The sequence below is a fragment of the Hesperophylax consimilis genome, chromosome 24 (genome assembly GCF_061612785.1).
Source record: "Hesperophylax consimilis isolate HC1 chromosome 24, BYU_Hcon_1.0, whole genome shotgun sequence".
Lineage (NCBI taxonomy): Eukaryota > Metazoa > Arthropoda > Insecta > Trichoptera > Limnephilidae > Hesperophylax > Hesperophylax consimilis.
In genome coordinates, this window is record NC_142859.1 from 28,596,614 (window position 1) to 28,615,940 (window position 19,327).

Genomic DNA, 19,327 nt, shown 5'->3' on the forward strand with positions numbered 1-19,327 from the left:
ATTAGTTGTTTCGAAATTCCCAAGCCACCCCCTAAAATATTGTGGGGAATTAGTTGTTTCGAAATACCCTAACCACCCCCGAAAATATTGTGGGGAATCCAGTACTGATCAATCGAGAATACCTCATGCATACAAATCCTTTCTGAAATCTGGGGAAATTACGGACAGAAAAAGCAATATTAGAATAGCAGGGGGACTACCCAAAACCAAAAAAACTTCATGTGGTCTACGGGACAAAAAAATTTAAGGACATCTGGTTTAAACCAATGTATTGATACTTACCAATTATATTGTTCGTTAATTATTGAAAATTGTCACGATTCGCAGTTATCGCTTGATGTTATCAGTCAATTTACATATTTATAATTTTCCATCAAAAACCGGTCTAACGATCCATAATTCACTAAAAACCATTTTATGAAGCTCCAGGCCGATGGGTTTCAAATGAAATAATTCTAATTAATTGTGTGCTACCTACCTGAAATATATTTAATTCAGAGTGATTATTAACAATCTAATACGGCGCGTCGGAAAATAACAATTATCAATTAAATAAAATCTGATCACATCAAAATTATAATTAGTCTATTCCAGAAGCAATAATAACACTACAAATATACGTAAAGTTGCTACCGAAGATATTTTAATACAACATATTATAACCATTATTATAATTTTATTATAATAATGGTTATAATTATAGAATAATTATTGTTATATTAAAAAATCTTTTTCTGAATAAATAACAAAATACACAGATTTAAGAAATGAGATTAAAAGAATTTGGCATTCTAATGATATAAACATATTACCATTTGTTATTTCGGCGACTGGCATTATACCCAGCTCTCTCATTCAAAATTTAGGCGTATTAGATCTGTCAAAGAATTTATATATAAAAATGCAAAAATCGGTCATTTTAAATACATGTAGGATTACGAAAGATTTTTAAATATTTATATGGAGGGATCAGTATGATTTATAGGTCCAGTTAGAAGTTCTACCAAGCCGAACACTCTGATATGAAAATATCTGGAGTCGGAGAATTATTTTCCCATTCGATCTCTGGTGAGTTATTCTTGTATTGTTTTGAATTTATTATGCTTATATACTTGCATAATGTGGATTGACTAGATGATCATTTGTGGAAAAGTGTGTTTACTGAGTGTGAAAAGTGGGAAGATTTAACCCGGACATAAACTCGGAAAAAATAAGTATTATAATCTTTGGTTCCAACAATGCAGATAGGTGTAAATAATCATGGTTTGAATATCATAATTAACATATCACCTGATTAAAATAAAATATGATAATAGTTCCATTGATGAAAATGTTTAGGTTCATATTGCTAAATCTCTTGAATGTTGAGCTCTGCTGTCTTTTTCTGTAATTTCTTGGTCAGCGTCAAGTATTTTCAGCCCGCAACATCATTTATGTCAGGAACTATGAAATTTTGACATATCTATTTAACCATTTAAAAAAACAGACACGACGCAATATCGTTAGTTCCATGTTGTTCAATGACTCTTGGGTAAAAAGGTTTCAAATACAATAGAAACCGAGTAGTACGACGTGTAGTGAAAGATCTGTAGGCTCTTTGGATGTAGAACCCCTGATCACAAGTTGGTATTATTTTTGGTCTGTTTCACTTCTTCTTCTACTTCTTCCACTTTACCACTTCCATCAGCCTCGCAACATACTCCAAAGGGTATTCTATAATTCCAATTTCAATATCTCTAAGCAGAACTTCAGTTAAATACCACACAAAATTGATAATTTTCTGAAAGTTAACGGACCCAAAACCCATTGGTGCTCTAATAACTGGCAAGGCATCCCTAAAATTGTCTGATTTGCAATAATAAGACAAAATGTAACATTCTCCTGCAATACATACGCAACCGATGATCAAACACATTCACTAACCAATAGGATGCAAGATCTGAGCAACAAGTTTGGGGGCTATATTAATATATTTACTGACTCCATTTACAGAACTAAGTTTAATATGCACGAGCACTTTGTTGAATCCTACAAATTATAGTAGCGTTGGTAACGAAGCTTTAGTGATTTGTCTTCTATGCAGAATTGTTCTTGTTTCTATTTTATTTTATGTTACTGCTACATGTTTTAATAATATCGTTTATCATTTATTTCATGCTTTAAAAACTCACTAAGTTATATTCTGTTCTAATAATCCTTATAAAAGCCAAACTGGGAGTAATCAAATAAAATAAAATATATATAATTCAAGCAGTAAATAAAACATGAGAGCAGAAGTCGTAAAATAGTGATTGTGTTTTGTCGAATCTTTTCCAACGTTTGTTTACTGACATTGACATGTTTAATGTTAACTAGGTCAGTTTTGTGGATCTTATTAAAAACTTAGCGTAACCCTTTCCTTAGACCTTCAATTGTCAATTTGTAAATCTATCTGATCAGTGTTATTTTAATTATTTTGTTTCTTACAAAATTTATTTTTATAGAATGTTATATTATTTTTATTATTTCTTTCGCATGGTAAAAATTCTTTCGCATAAAATAAATGGCTTTGCCAGTTCACAAAATACTTTAATAATAATGTGATAATTTTTTTTCATACCATTCACAACAAGTGGAAGTTCACCGTCTATATTAGATTTCTAAAAACTATTTGTAAAACCCGGGCAATGGTGGGGACTTAAAATATAGCTAGTATTAAATAATATTCAATCTTACCTGAACTCTCGCCTCACTAAGATCCAGCCTCATAGCCAGCTCCTCTCTCGTAAACACATCAGGGTATTGCGTCTTCTCGAAGGCCCTCTCCAACTGATGCAGCTGGTAGGTGGTGAAGGTGGTCCTTGACCTCCTGACCTTGCGGGGCCTGTCGCCGTGGTCCGTGAGGTCGGAAAGCAAGGGCAGGTCGTCCGCGCAATTGAGACCCTCGTCTCCGGGGTCCATTTCGGCGTCAGAAGCTGTGGCGGTGGAACCTGATTCGGCTTTGGAGATATGGTTGGAATCTGAAAAAAAAGGGTTTTTTTAAAATATTTACGCCTATTCAACACTATCGTTTTTTTTATATTAGAGCGTTCCCTCTATCATAGGTGTCCACGTTTTTTTCCTTCCTTTAGTCCTTTTACTAATAAAAACATCAAAAATATCATTAATATAATCGTAATGCGCGATTACTACTAAATACCTCAAGCACCCTTATTTAATTCAAATAAAACACTCACTTAAAATAGGATCCGATTTGAACCCGTATCACAAATTTAAATAGAGGATTACACGAGCTTATCAAAACATGAACTGCTGTTTTTTGTCTCCATTATTGTAATATAACTGTTAAGGTAATCGTTCAAACGGAAATGTACGAATAACAAAGCTGTTAAGTCTCAAATTCTTCAAACGCCAATCGAACAAAGCCATGACATGTGATGTTAGTATAAGGAAGACCCGCTAGCACTGGGGGTCGGTTGACAATACAAATGAAATTAAAAGCTAGTTTATTTATTCAAAACGACCGGCCCTCTACAAACGTTATTCGTTTATACGATGGGAATGAATCACCTTTCAATAGCAGTGCTTTGTAAACAGATTTTTAATTGAACTAAAAAAATAGATGTATTTTTTTTTTGGAGGAAAAAAATGTGTCTACAGAATGGAACGCTCAAACAAAAAATATCAAATAATTAAAATTACAAATTGTCGTCAAATATTGTTTGAGTGCAAGAACTGGATAAATTTTTTTACACACCAATAAAGTCACTATTATATTTATTTTTTAACGGATACGTTTTAACACTGTCAACAACTTACGGTAAATGCTCTTATAGCTGTTGACTGCTACTATAAAATATTTTTGAAACACATATCTTTGGAAAAGTATAGGGTCGAGGCGCTTTTTGGCGCCTGTGTTTCCTGTTCGAAAACGCACCCCTAAAATGTGATGGCAAATTAATTCCAAACAACAAAATTTTGAGAACGTGCAAAATTGCTGTAATCCTTATTGATTGATATTATTTTTTTGATGAATTAAATGTTTTCATACCTGGTGTCCGATACCAGTAGTAGCTGAAACTGGTAAACCTACATCACATTTAGAGTTGATTTTGTGCCATAACTTTTTTAATTTTGATTTCGCTTTCAATTTTTTTTTCAAAACAACTCAATTACTGTGCAACTTGTTGTGAAATCAGATATGATCGCATTAGCAGAATGCTGCCTGCTCATTACATAATAATAATAATAAAATAAATCGAGTCCAAGGTTGGAATTATTTAGGTCTAATTTTAAAAAAAAACAATCGCTACGGGGTTACTGAAATCTTTTTATTATTTTTTTAATGCGTCAAAGCGTAGACCTGGCCCCAAAAGCATTTTAACATTTTAGCTGCCAAAAAAAGATTTCTTTCAAAAAAGTTCTTTGGTTTCTGGCTGTGACGTCTTTTCATCAGTTTTCCACTTGTATCACTAGTTTCGGGACATCGTGCATTTAAAAAAAATTATACATGTATAAACTATGAAATAATTAAAATATTTTTTGTCAGTTTCCCGAAGCTACGAAGCATATTATTAAGCTAAGGCCAAACTTAATTCTAAATCACTGTTTTCAATTAAGGTTTACTAAGAATCCGTTTACATTATAAATTCCGAAAATGTGCTTTGAAGCTTTTCCTAACGTTTTTCTTGAACAGAAATGAAAACAAAATTGTCAATTATTTAATAAAAACATAAGCTTAAACCACAAAAAAATGTATTTCTTAATTAGAATTTTAGAATTTTTGCAAGGACCAGCAAAGATGTGGACACTGCGCAGGCGAAGGTCACGCCCGGATAAACTGCCCAAAAGCCGCCGCCGAGCCTGTCTGCGCCACCTGTACAAGATTTGGGAAGCCCGCTGCACATCCGACTGGAGACAAGGACTCCTGCCCGGCCTACAAGGCTGCCCTTGCCAAGGACTTTGCAACTATTGATTATGGCGTCTAATTACATTGAAGAAGATGACGAGGTAGATTACGAAAATACTCACAATTTCTGTGATTGGCTAAAGTTTCATAGCAACTACAATATGGAAAATATTAATATTGTTCAGTTGAATGTTAGATCGATTTATAAATACTGGGATACTTTGAATGTCTACTTAAATACTTGTTGGAAGCATATTCATGTGTTAATGTTATGTGAAACGGCTATAACACCGAATCTTGTCTGTCTGTATAATATTCCTGGATTTAATTGTTACAACTATTGCCGAACTAAAAAATCTGGAGGAGGTATATTGCTATATGTTCGAAATGAATTCACATTTCAACAGAAAACAATAGAAACAAATCATTTTGAATGTGTGCTTGGCTCTATGACACTTCCAAACAAGAGTATTTTAAACATCATAGCAATATACCGCCCCCCCAACTCTAGCCAACCACAATTTCTTAATGAAATATCTGCCATTCTGCATACTATAAGCCCCAAAGAAAATGTTTTACTTATAGGAGATATTAATCTAGACTTGTTAAATTGTCAAAACCCTATTATTATGGCATATGAAAATATAATGTCGGATAATTATTTAATCAAATGTATTTGTGACGTAACTAGAGAAGCAGTTTTAGCAGGAAAAGTTACTCGTACTTGTTTAGACCACATATTTGTCCGATTTAACAGTGGATGTAAACAAAGCGATTCTCTTTCCTCATGTGTATGTAATAATATTACTATAGCGGATCACTTTTTAACTGCAGTTAATATTAAATATAGTGCAAGGAAAGAAGCCCCAGAACACGGGGAAAGAATTTCGTTTTTATCGCAAAACAAAATCGACAAAAACATTCATAATTTTAAGTGGCACTCCTTGCTTGAGGAACAAGATTGCAATATACTATATAGTAAAATTAAAAACAACTTTAAGAATTTGTATGAACAGAGTAAAATCGTTATGAATTATAAACCCAAAAAAAGACCTCTGTCAATAAAACCTTGGATAACTTCTAATATCTTAGAAAACATAAAAAAAAAAGATTCATTGTACAGAAGGTGGAAGAATTTTCCTAGCAATCAATTCTTTGAATTGGAATATAAAACTTTCAGAAATAAGGTGACAAAAGAAATTATTAAATGTAAGTCTACCTTTTTTAACAATAAATTCAAAAATTATTTTGGAAATACAAAAAAAACTTGGGATGAAATAAATAAATTATTAGGACGCAAGTCCAAAAGTAGTTGTGACGAAATAATCTCGAAATATATGTTAAATACGAATAATGAAGAAACCGTAGCAGATAAGTTTGTTGAATATTTTACAAATAGTGTTAGCTCTATGATACATAAATGTGATTATTTAGCATCGACCGTCAGGCCAAATGAAGTGCAACATAGTATGTACCTACCCAGAGCTACCTGCCAAGAAATCAATATTATTGTTAGCAAATTAAACAATTCAAAGTCACCAGGGATTGACAACATTCGAATGTTTGACATTAAGACACATATTAATATTTTAGGGCCTGTTATAACACACTTTATCAATTTAATTTTATCGCAAGCAGTAATACCAGATGAACTAAAAAGTAGCATCATTAGGCCAATTTACAAAGGGGGCAAACATACAGATATTCAAAATTATAGGCCAATAAGCATATTGCCAGCCCTAGAAAAAATACTTGAAAAATACATTTCCATAAAACTTAATAAATATCTAGAATCTTTCTCTTTGTTGGATCCCAACCAATATGGATTTCAAAAGAAAAAAAGTACGGAAATGCTGCTTCAGGAATTTTCAAATCACATAAATTATGAATTAAATCTAAAAAAACAAGTTTTGGTTTTATTCATAGATAACTCTAAGGCATTTGATACCATTGATACAAATAAACTATTAGAAACACTGGAGGCAATAGGAATTAGAGGAAAGCTGCTAGTTTTATTAAAAAATTTACTAACTGATCGACAAATAAGAGTAAAAATTCTTAAAAAATTTAGCAAAAGAAAATATATCTCAACAGGTGTTGCACAGGGGTCAATTCTAGGGCCAACCCTTTATATTATTTATGTCTCAATTATGAGAAAATTGTTTTCATTTGTTAAACATTTTGTATATGCAGACGATACGGCGCTCGTAATATCGCACGAAGATCTGGTTACTGCAATGAACCTTATGCAACATGATTTTATTGCCCTACTGAAATGGTCGCATGATGCAGGCCTCTTTATAAACGCCAAAAAAACTAAAATTATGCACATCAGATCTCCACACGCCAGATGTAATGTAATTCCTTCATTATATACACACACATTTGACTGCATACATAAAAATGTTGCACAGCCCTGTTCATGTGAAACCATTGATTTTGTCAAAAGTTATGTATATTTGGGTGTTACTATTGACTGCTACATGAAATGGGATGTACAAATTGCTAATGTTTGTAAACGTCTACGAGCTATTGTGGGTAGGATTTATAAAATAAAATATTTCGTGCCTATAAGTACTTTAAAGTTAATCTACTTATCTCTGGCTGAATCCACTATACGTTATGGAATTACTTCTTGGGGACATTCTTGTAAAACTAATGTAAGCTATATACAAACATTACAAAACTCCATTATAAAATTGTTAATCCATAAATATGACAATCAACACAGAAGTAACATTAAATTAATATACAAGTCTCTGAATATTTTACCTGTCAGAGGATTATTGTTTTATAATATTGTAAGTCAACATGTTATATTGTCTGATTCATTGTATAGGGAAAGAGTTTGCCATAAACATAACACAAGATTCACTCAAAATGAAGGACTGGTAGTTCCGAAATGTACTAATAAATATGGTGAAAGAACTTTAAACTATATAGTACCCAAAATGTTTAACTTATTACCAATGACAATTAAAAATAATAACATGTATACTGCTAATGTTAAATATAATTTAAGGAAATGGTTATTGGATAATAATGATCTATACTGATGCCCCTGAAATGGAATTCATATTCTTAGAAAATGGAAAAACAATTATTTTGTAATACCTGACTACCTACCTCTATTTATGAAACTATTGATGTACTTGTTGATAATACTAATTTGTTCATACATTTATTTTTACTTGCTTATTATATAAGGCTTTTATGCTGCTATTTAAACTTTTCTGCAATGTAACCAATTTATGTAATTATGTACCGTTCAAATTGTATCTTATGAATGTATAAATGTTGTCTCTATGTCCCTGCTGACAAACTACATAAGTAGTTTAGCGGGTTTAAATGTGAATAAAAAAAAAAAAAAAAAAAGAAATGTCTGAACGCATATAAAAAAAACATTTTTTTTAAATACAATTTTATGGCTAAGGTTGTCTGCGACTATTTTAATTAACTTGATTTATCATTCTAACAAAATTATTCACAAAATAAATAAAAATCACTTTTGCGCTTGAAATCGAGTGTTTCCAAACTTATTTGCCAAGCGATTTTTATGCCTATTAGCTATATTCGTAGTTATGCAAGGCACACTGAGAATATACACATATTTAGCATGTAGTTTTCTCTTAATTATAGCGAAACTGGTTGGTTGTATACAGGGTGTATCGGCAAGTACCCGACAAAATTTAACCAGCTATTCCTCAGCACATTGGAGTAAAAAATGTTATGGGCTCTTTGCTGTCTGGTAATATTTTTTTTCCATTAAAAACAAAAAAATAAATAAAAAATCCACACTCCGTCACTGTCATTTGCATTGTTTCTCGTGTTCAACAGCTGTTATTAGCAAGTGTGTCAAAAAGTGTTCTCGCTCTTTCGTACACACTAAATAATAATAGTTAAAAATGAGACGAATGGTGCCGTGCCATTTCGTTGTGATTGTAAAAGCGCGCCAACGTAGGCACGTACGTACATTATTCAACGAAACTCGAACAAAATATTGCCAGACGGGTTTTCAAACTTTGACAAAGGATAAAACATTGGTGACATGTGGTGAAAATATAAATAATACATTTTTTATTTAAAAAAATGTTACCGGACAGCAAAATGCGCATAACATTTTTTACTCCAAATGTGCTAAGGAATAGCTGGTTAAAGTTTGTCGGGTACGTGCCGATACACCCTATATAGTGCATCATACAAATAACCTAATCGCGTTATTACTAATAATATAATGTCAAATCAAAAAGTTGGGTTGGGTGGATACTTATATTACATAAAAATCATGGTCGATGTATTGTGTGTGCAAGGTGAAAAATAATGTTGGCTAATTTATTGAGAATCTCTTCAAATTATTGGTAATCCGGCTCAATGCGTGATGGCAGACCGTGAACTAATGAATTAATCGGTTTCCTTCGTTCAGGGCATGCTATTCCGATTTTAACCGGATTACCAATAATTTGAAGAGATTCTTAATAGATAAGCAATGTTTATTTTTTCCGGATGCAATGATATCAGCGAAGTTCTATTTGAAATGAAAACTAAACTCTTATATCCACTGGAGTGATTTTCGGCAAATTATGCCAAGACTGCAAAACGTTCTGAGCAATCGCTTCTCATAATGTGCCATATGCATGTATCCTAAAACTTTGTCATAATCCATGTTATTATTTAAAAGAATTATATTAATCAAATAATTTGGTAAAGGTACATAAAAACAGCAAATTGCTCGAGTGGATTTATTAATGAACCATTTTGTACCTTTCTGCAAAAAAGTTCTCCTGAAATATAAATCTTGGCTCTGAATTTTAAACGATTTTTTTTATATTCTCCCACCTTTAAAAAGATATATACCAACGCGCAAACGAATGGCAAACAGAATACATCGCTTAATTCCACTTTAGACAAGTACCACCCCATTTTACGTCGGATTATCATTTGCCAGACATTGTTTTGATTGTGCCGGTCACGAATCACCCCACTCCACCCTTGCAGAACGAAAAAACAGGGAATTGTAAAATGGGGGAGAGTCGATAGTGTGGTGCAAGCGCACGCATATGCAGTTTTTGAATAATGATGATTAAAGATAGTGCATATTTTTACCTGGAGACAGTATACATCAGTTCAAATTTTGTTTAATTCAACCATTATAAATAAAAAGGTTTGAATTGCTGCCCGGCTTTTGATTTTTTTTAAAATACATCTATTTAAATTTTACTTTTGTTTTCGGTAATGAATTTATGCAAATCTTGGATATCTAGAATAAATGCAAAGTGGAAAATAAGGCGACGTAAGACTTTAGTAAGGGGGGTTAGCTCGGCGTTCACATTTTAATTATTCCTGATGAAACCGCGCGTCACATACTCGTATTTTAGTGCAAGGATGCTTCACTTACGTTGTTAAAATTCTGGCTTTATTTTAGGGTATTGTCTCGTTTTAACCCACTTCCCGGTATCCGATTGAGCTGAAACTTAGCTGATAGACTCGTTGTCAAAGACTATGCATTTTTCTAGCTAATGAATAATATTTTTATCTAATAACAGAACTCGAATCGTACTTTCACGGAAGCCTTTATTACCTCCCTACTCGAAATCATAGAGTTACTGCAAAAATAATGTTTTATAAGCTTTATTTTCACGTTTTAAATTGAGACAAACTCGTATTTTTAATATACGTAAAAAATATACACGTCTGCACTATATTTGTAATGTTTTCTGCAACTTATGTTGTCATCGTACACTCGTAAAATTCAGTTCTCCCTTCAACTCCGCATAATATTGCATTTATATCTCTCTATTACGTAATAGTGCCGACTACAATATGTCATTCAAACAAATCGCAGCCAATTAAGCATTATAACAATTTGTAACGACTCCGATTTCCCCTCAAAGCCACGCCACTGGAAGATTAAAGAAATAACAGGGTGGTGGGAAAAAAATACATTAACAATCTTTTTTATTTTTGGAATGACTTAATGAGTAAAATCTCAAATTGTAATATTTAATCAGTGAAGACTTTTTTCTGTTTTTTTTTTGTTTCAAATTTTCGTTTGAGAATCGTTATTATTGTCTTCAATGATTTACTATTAAAATTTGAGGTTTTATTCATTCAATTCCTTCATAAACGCCTCATCTACTACCAGAACGTCAGGGGCATCAGAACAAAATTAAAGGAGTTCAGAGTAAATGCTCCATCTTTCTCAAATGATGTCATCATACTCACTGAAACATGGCTAACATCATCAATCTTCTCAGCGGAGCTAGGACTACATAGGCACCATGTCCACCGAGCAGACCGGAGTCAGAATACCAGCTCCAATACAAGAGGAGGTGGTGTCCTGATAGCGGTCCGCAAAAATATTACTTCGAAAGCACTCAAAATCAAAAATACTGATGTGGAACAATTGTTCGTATTGTTAAGTGGTGATTTCAAGAAAACTATTATTGGAACTGTTTATATTCCTCCTAATGCCAACATATCAATCTATAAAAAACACTGTGAAGATGTTGAGTTAGTAAAAACAAAATATCCAAATCATCAAATAATTATTTGCGGTGATTATAATTTACCTAATTGCAATTTCAACGTTTTAGACAGTAATTTTAATTCAATACCAGCAACCGCCTGCGAACGAGTAATTCTAGATATGTCTTTACTTTTTAATTTAACCCAATATAACCATGTACGTAATATTAATAATCGTGTTCTAGATCTAGTTTTGTCAAATGAAAGCAACGTTATTATAAATGAATCATTAGAGTCTATTCTTCCGATAGACAACCACCATCCCCCACTAGCAATACTTATCTCTTGTACTAAAGAAGGCAATCAAAATAATTCAATTCCTACGTATAACTTTAAAAATGCGAATTATCGGGACATAAATGATCGTCTCCACAAGGAAGATTGGTCATTTCTTAAGGAAGGCGATATTAATCAAAATATTGAATCTTTTTATTACTTGCTGGATAAAATTATTACAGATCTCATCCCACTCATTCATTTTAAAGAATCAAAATATCCGAGATGGTTCAACAAAGAACTTTTTCAATTAACTGCCCTTAAAAAAGTTTTACATAAGAAATATAAAGAAGACAGGTCTTTATCAAATTATATTGAATTTAAAAACGTTAGAAAAGATTGTAAAATCTTATCAAAAATGTGCTACAATTCTTTTATTAATAATGTTGAAACTTCAATAAATCATAATGTAAAGTATTTTTGGAACTATGCAAAATCAATGAAAAATAACAACTTTGGTATACCCGCCAACTTGGAATATGCAGGTAAAAAGGCCAAAGACACTAAAAGTATCGCTGACCTTTTTGCTGATTTTTTTAAAAGCGTTTATGAATGTGAGACACCAGTTTCTGCTAGTACAGTATCAAATTTTACTACTGATCATAATCTTAATTTATCTTTTATCCACATAGAATATAATGATATATTGACTGAACTAAAATTACTAGATCAAAGCAAAAGTGGTGGACCAGATAAAATACCTCCTGTATTTTTGAATAATTGTGCTACCAATCTGGCGTATCCTTTATATTTGCTGTTTAATCAGTCTTTACGAACAGGATGTTTTCCTACTAAATGGAAATTCAGCTTTCTTACGCCTATTTTTAAAAAAGGCGATAAACACGAGGTGATTAATTACAGACCGGTGTGCCTTTTATCAACAATTCCTAAAGTTTTTGAAAAAATTCTTCTTAAAAAAGTTATTTTCCGATTAAACCACGTCATTTCTCCTAAGCAACATGGTTTCTCTACTGGAAAATCTACCCTTACTAACTTGTTAACCTATCAAAACTATATATCTGATTCCATGTCTAGTAAATGTCAAGTTGACTCTATTTATACCGATTTTAGCAAGGCGTTCGATAAAGTCAATCATGAGTTATTGCTGAATAAACTCCATAAATTCGGTATAGGTGGTTCACTATATAAGTGGTTTAATAGTTACTTGACCGACAGATTACTGGCTGTTAAAATTGATGGCACATTTTCATACAAATTCACTGCTACGAGTGGTGTTCCCCAGGGATCACACTTAGGACCAATCCTGTTTTTATTATTTGTCAATGATGTATTGTATATTTTCAATGATGTTCAAGTGTTAATGTTTGCAGACGACCTGAAATTATTCAAAGCAATCAGAAACATTAACGATTGCCATATATTGTCAAATAACTTGTCAAGATTAATTATATGGTGTCGTGATAACCGCTTGAAACTTAACATAAGCAAATGTCAAATTATGAGGTTTCATCGAATAAAGTATCCAATATTTTTTGATTATTCCATTAACAACATGTCGTTAGTATCTGTCTCGGAAATTAATGACTTAGGTATTTGGTTTGACACGAAACTTAACTTTATCAAGCATATTGAAATAATAACCAATAAAGCTTTGAAAATGTTGGGATTTATTTTAAGGGTATCTAGTGATTTCAATAATGTAAATACTGTAAAAACATTATATATGTCACTAGTAAGGAGTCATGTAGAATACAATTCCACGGTTTGGTCCCCAAATTATGAGGTTCATTCACATGCGATTGAAAGAATCCAAAATAAATTTTTAAGATATGTAAATTTCAAAATGGGCATTCCTAGAGAAAACCTAAATTACGATAACTTACTTTGTTCATTAAATTTAATAAAATTATCTGATCGCAGAATTATTTCCGATTTAACCTGTTTGTATAAAATCATTAATTCAATGTTTGATACCCCTGATTTATTATATGTAATCTCTTTTCATACTCCAAGCAGGTCGGTTTCAAGACAGTACCTACCATATTATTGTAGCAATTCTATGTCAACGTCCCAATATCATACTCCTATGCGACGGATTCAACAGCTAGGAAACAAATACTCAGATGTTGTTGATATATTTAGTACATCAATTTCAATATATAAGCATACCCTATTGAAGTTTTTTTTTTCATCGAGTAGTGGAATATTTGAATAAAGGTATTTAATTTGATTTGACTAACATATAATAATTTTGTCAACTGAAATAGAAAAAAATATTTTGGATTTTTTATATGTTGTGCCTGCATTCTGTGTAGATCAAATCAAGTTGAGTGATATTTCGACTTTATATTTATTTTTCTGCAATTGTTTTAATAGTCGTTTCCTGCACTATTTTCATGTATAAATTCGTAAATATTTTTTATATATATGTATGTAAAAGCCTTAATAGGCGTGAAATAAATAAATAAATAAATAAATAAAAAATAAAAATATTCATCCTTGTCTTGCAGAAAAGTCAACAGATGTCGCACATTCAAATAAAAAATGATATCTTTATCGAAGACACTATCTAGATTACATTTAGTTCGGGAAGAATCTTAGGATAATACATAAATATAGAAAATGAACATAAAATTGGTAGTTCTAAGCATAATACAGTTCAGTCCAGGCCAAGGTCCTGAGTTCAGTTCCTAAATGCGACGGTATTTTTTATAGTTTTTCGTTTCAAATATTCGTTTATATCGTTCATTCATATTGTTTTCAATGATTTAAAAGTAATTACATTAATTTTCTTATATATTATAACGACCTCTTCAACGTATCCTTATGACTGATTCCTTCGTGAGGAACTTTCTAAAGCTGGGTCCAGACATGTTCTTTTCTCCGTACCGTACCTCCGTTTCGTATCAGCGCGGCGTCCCGATCAAGAACGCTACGAGTAGTTTGGACGCCCGTTCGGTACGGTACGGTGGTACGGCGTCTCGATACGGATAGAGGTACGCTCCGATCCATCGCGAGTCGGTTTTTCGACCCGTTCAAAGGCGATACGGTACGGGTCTGCGCCAGTCTGGACGTGTTCGCGGCGTGCATTGGTCGTGTTCTCTGTCACTACCCGAATCAGCGTGAAAAATGCAGTGGGATAACTATAATATTGTGAAGCTTATCGATGGATATAGGGCCAGGGAAGTTCTGTGGGATTCCGGAAACAGGAATTATTACAATAAAAATATAAAGCAAGATGCATGGGAGGAACTGTCTTTCGAAATGGAGTGCGGTGTCGACGATATGAAGAAGAAGATGGATGCTCTTGATCGCGACGCGGATACGAAACGGAGGTACGGTACGGACAAAAGATGATGCGTCCAGAGTTTTTGGATCGCGACGCTGGTACGAAACGGAGGTACGGTACGGACAAAAGAACATGTCTGGACCCAGCTTAACGCAGAGGAAATTCAACTCCGATGGGCCACGTCTGAAGCGTCAAACAGACTGATCGTATTTGTATAAATGTTGCGATGTTTAGGGACAGATTCAAAGCACCGCGTCAATAATCTTGGAATGATCTGCTATTTTAGTCTGAGGTCAGAAACTGACTTGATTGGTTTAAAAGTCAATTATAAACACAAATTTTAAAAAAAGCTGTTTTACACAACACCAAATTTAAATCTCTCTTGAGGTGATTGAATCCCTAAAAGGCGCTCTACAAATATCATATTTTCATCGGTGCCTAAGTCTATGACACATTACAAAGAATGACTAAATATTGAGAAATTAAATCAGTTTACAAATTCATAAAAAAACCCAGTGAGTCACAATAAAAACCCATTATGTCATTAATGACTTGGTTTCAAATTAATTTTACCTATTTCAGTTTTGTGTGATGATCACCAATATTTTTTTATGTAACAATACATCGCTTACAGATCCAATGAATTGTGTATTGTGTATAGAATACCTTGCCGGCCTGTCCGCTTGCCAAAAGTAAGCTCACTTTTTCCTCACTTAATACTTCTGGGGAAATGAAACAAACTTTTTCAAAAAATAAACATTGACGGCCCTGTGGTTGAATGGTTAAGATCCTTGGTTGCGTATCCGGAGGTCACGGATTCAAATCACGGCGTGCGCAAGTAAATTTTATTTGGTAAATTTTCGTTTCACAAACGATTCATGAAAAATAACAAGTTTGTGATAGTATTCTTTCATTTACGATACGTCATTGTGATAGATACTCTTAATATCGCCATGGTGAAAGACTACCATTCTGAAATGAAACGTTTCTTGAAATGGCTTTAACCGTGTTTGATGACTAGATCTGAATAGTTAGGTACCTCCAACACCTTCGTTTTACCCATTTCCTTTCTATCCCCACTACCTACACCCTCACAACATATCTCAATTTATTATGCTTAGTCTGACTTGCTCCAGACGGTTGAGAGCCGTTGGAACTCTTGTGCGTACTCACATAAGTTGGTTAGGCATCTGCAATATGAATCAAACCCGTAGCATTCTGATGCAAAGTTAGACGTTTAGACCATTACGCTTCTGCGAACACAAGAAAAGAGGTAATCTACAATAAAGCTATTCTGTTCACCGTGTACTTATGGCTAAGTCGATTTACTGGGATATTTACTAAAGAAAATTCTAAAGATCCAGGGTTGGACTCCATCTAATTCCTTGGCAGTGAAATAAGTAGTCAACCATTTATTACTTCAAATTCACTTTGACATATAAAAAGCGTTAAAAAATTATAAATTGCTTTTCAGTGAATTTTCTAGGTCTATACTCAAACAAATTAATAAATGCAATGTATTAAAAAATATATCGCCCATGTATCGCGAAAGAACCAAACGTCTAAAAATTGCCATTTTGATTTAAAAATCCAGAAATACCTGTGAATTCACCACCTTTTTATGTAAAGATTTCACGTCTGCTATTTATCTTATTTCATCGTTTTTTATGTAAAGATACCACGTCTGCTATTTATCTAATTTTATCGTTTTTATGTAAAGATAACACTTCTGCTATTTATCTGATTTCGTCATTTTTATGTAAAGATACCACATCTGCTATTTATCTTATTTCATCGTTTTAATGTAAACATACCGCTTCTGCTATTTATCTAATTTCGTCGGTTTTATGTAAAGATACCACGTCTGCTATTTATCTAATTTCGTCGTTTTTATGTAAAGATACCACGTCTGCTATTTATCTAATTTCGTCGTTTTTAGCTAAAAATATTTCATCGCAATTATTTGAATTTCACATTTGTGTTTGGTTATGAATGAATGCAAATTTTTAAAGCGGAAATTTCTGACATCCGATCGAACTGAAACTCGGCAGTCGGACTCGTTAACGATGACAATGCATTTTATTATATTTTGATGAAAACCAAGTACACATACGCGAATGAATATGCATTTCTCTTAGTTTTCGACTCCAGTACCTGGGTAGGAAGGTTCAATCCCCAGTCAATCCAAAACAACATTTTTATTTAAGTTTTAAAACACATTTCAAATAGATTTATTATAATTTTTTTTTATTTATATGTAGTTCAGACTCCGTTTTCTCAAATCATAAGATATACAGATACGTTTCTTACAAGCATAGTAAAATCCGGCACTGTATGAACGCATTATAACATTTCATAACAATAATATCAAGCAGTATTATAAATTATAATGATGCAATTATATTCACGTCGGGTATTAGAACCAATAAAATAGTTGATGGATGCATCGGGCGAATGTGATAATCCTTTTTATTCAATGACGAGGGTTCAACTCCCCACCAGGTAGCAATATAATATGTATTAGGTTGTGCCAATTATGACTGGGAATAAGGAATATTAAAAGTAACGTTCAAGACGAATTATTGAGAGATTAACTTGGCCTTTTTCATGGGAAACTATTACTAACGTTTTAGTGAGTTGATATTGTATAACTTCGTGCATGAGGAATAATGAGTATTACTAATTAATAAAGAATCTATTCAAATTATTGGTAATCCGGTTAAAAACGGGACTGCAGGCCATTTCCTGATAAACTTTTAGTAAATTCATAATATATCGGAACACATATTCATGTACCTGCATTTGCCTTTATATAATGAAGAAATGCGAAAATATTACGATTTTTAGGAACACGTGTTACAACGTCGTGATAATACATTCGCATTTTACTAAAAGTTTATCAGGAAACCTGTCAATTCATTCGATAGGACCTGCGATTCCTAATAAATTAGTTATACTAATTTTCTCTTTGTATTATATAACTTCGTAGCGTTTTGTATTTCTTTTCGTATGATGTTGTGTAAAACGTTGACTTTAAAAGAAGCTATTATTTTTTTTGTTTTAATTGTTCTCTGCAGATGTTGTACATCTGAGAATTGAATATTTGGATGCAAATGTCTTCATAAATGATTTTATGAAAATAATGAGTAGGTACATATCACAATCATTATTGTTTTCAAAGTAATGTACGATATTTGATCATACTGTTACGTCAAGCCTAAACACTTTCAGATAGATATAGATGTATAAACGTTAAGGCGATGCACTACGACGTGTAATATTTTAAATTGAGCCGCTATCAATAACAACCCTTACGTAGATGGCGATAAGGTTTAAATTCCCGCATAACACCATCCGCCTGTTTTGATTTAAGCAAGAAAAAAACATGGCCAAAAAGTGCCTTTTATTTTATTTTGTGGATGTTCAGGAATAATTATTTAATTATATATCGATCATTTTATAAATAACTTAATTTGCAACATTATACAATAAAATCATAACCGAAAATAGGTTCGTTAGTAGGAGATTTTGAACTTTAAAGCAATTTTCATAGGCCTTTTACATTATTTTTTTCTGGGCTTGTAAAAAGAAAAGAAGAAGAAGATAAAAAGACTTATCTAAAAAATACTCGATTATTTCAAAGGTCAAGATGTATTCTACTAGCAGTATTTAATTAAAGCATCTGAAAAATGTCTAGGTGACCAAATTTCCAAACCAAAAACACATGATTTTTCATTACTACGTATGGCATCGCCTTAACTGTATTTCACTTAAAAATATGATGCCATTTTTAGCCCTTTTTACTCAAATGTGTCGAGAATATAAAAAGATAGAGTGTGCTTAAGCAGACATTTTGTCAATAATTAATACGGAGAAATAAATTAATTACTAAGCAATTCATATTATGTATCACTTATGTCTCTCGTGTGTCTTAACTCTCTATTGATTATTAAATTTGTCAAATTTGTCAATTCAATTTAGATATTGTGTATCCTTTGAGTGAGTAGTTTTTTTGTAATTGTATGTACCTATTTGTAAAATAACTAAGTTTTTATAACTGGAAAACTTTTTACGATGCAGACCTCATCATTTGGGAGAGTTCAATATTTATTAATAGATATGTATCTCTCTGGCAAATAAAATTGGCATGTCTATATTGGCTATCCACATTTCAAAAGAAGCTTTCGATAAAAATAACTAAATAGGTATATATAGTAGAAAACTATTAGGGCGGTTTCTTTTAGCAGTAACCCATCAAATGTAAAACCTATTCAACCAGAACTCTCTTAGCATAAAGAATTATAGGTAGGTACATTAAAAAATGGATAGATTTCTTAAAAAGCGTACTGCTATTAAAAATAAAAGCCTTATTGATGAAAACCGCACCC

General features: G+C 32.4%; 1 protein-coding gene across 1 annotated transcript in view; it reads right to left on the minus strand.

Moving 5' to 3' along the window:
- Positions 1–19,327, minus strand: part of hbn (aristaless related homeobox homeobrain) — a 52,647-nt gene that overhangs the window by 24,912 nt on the left and 8,408 nt on the right. The window contains exon 2 of the mRNA XM_089646557.1: positions 2,716–2,999. Within this exon, the coding sequence (XP_089502683.1) occupies positions 2,716–2,999 (284 nt within the window). The remainder of the gene's footprint in view (positions 1–2,715; positions 3,000–19,327) is intronic.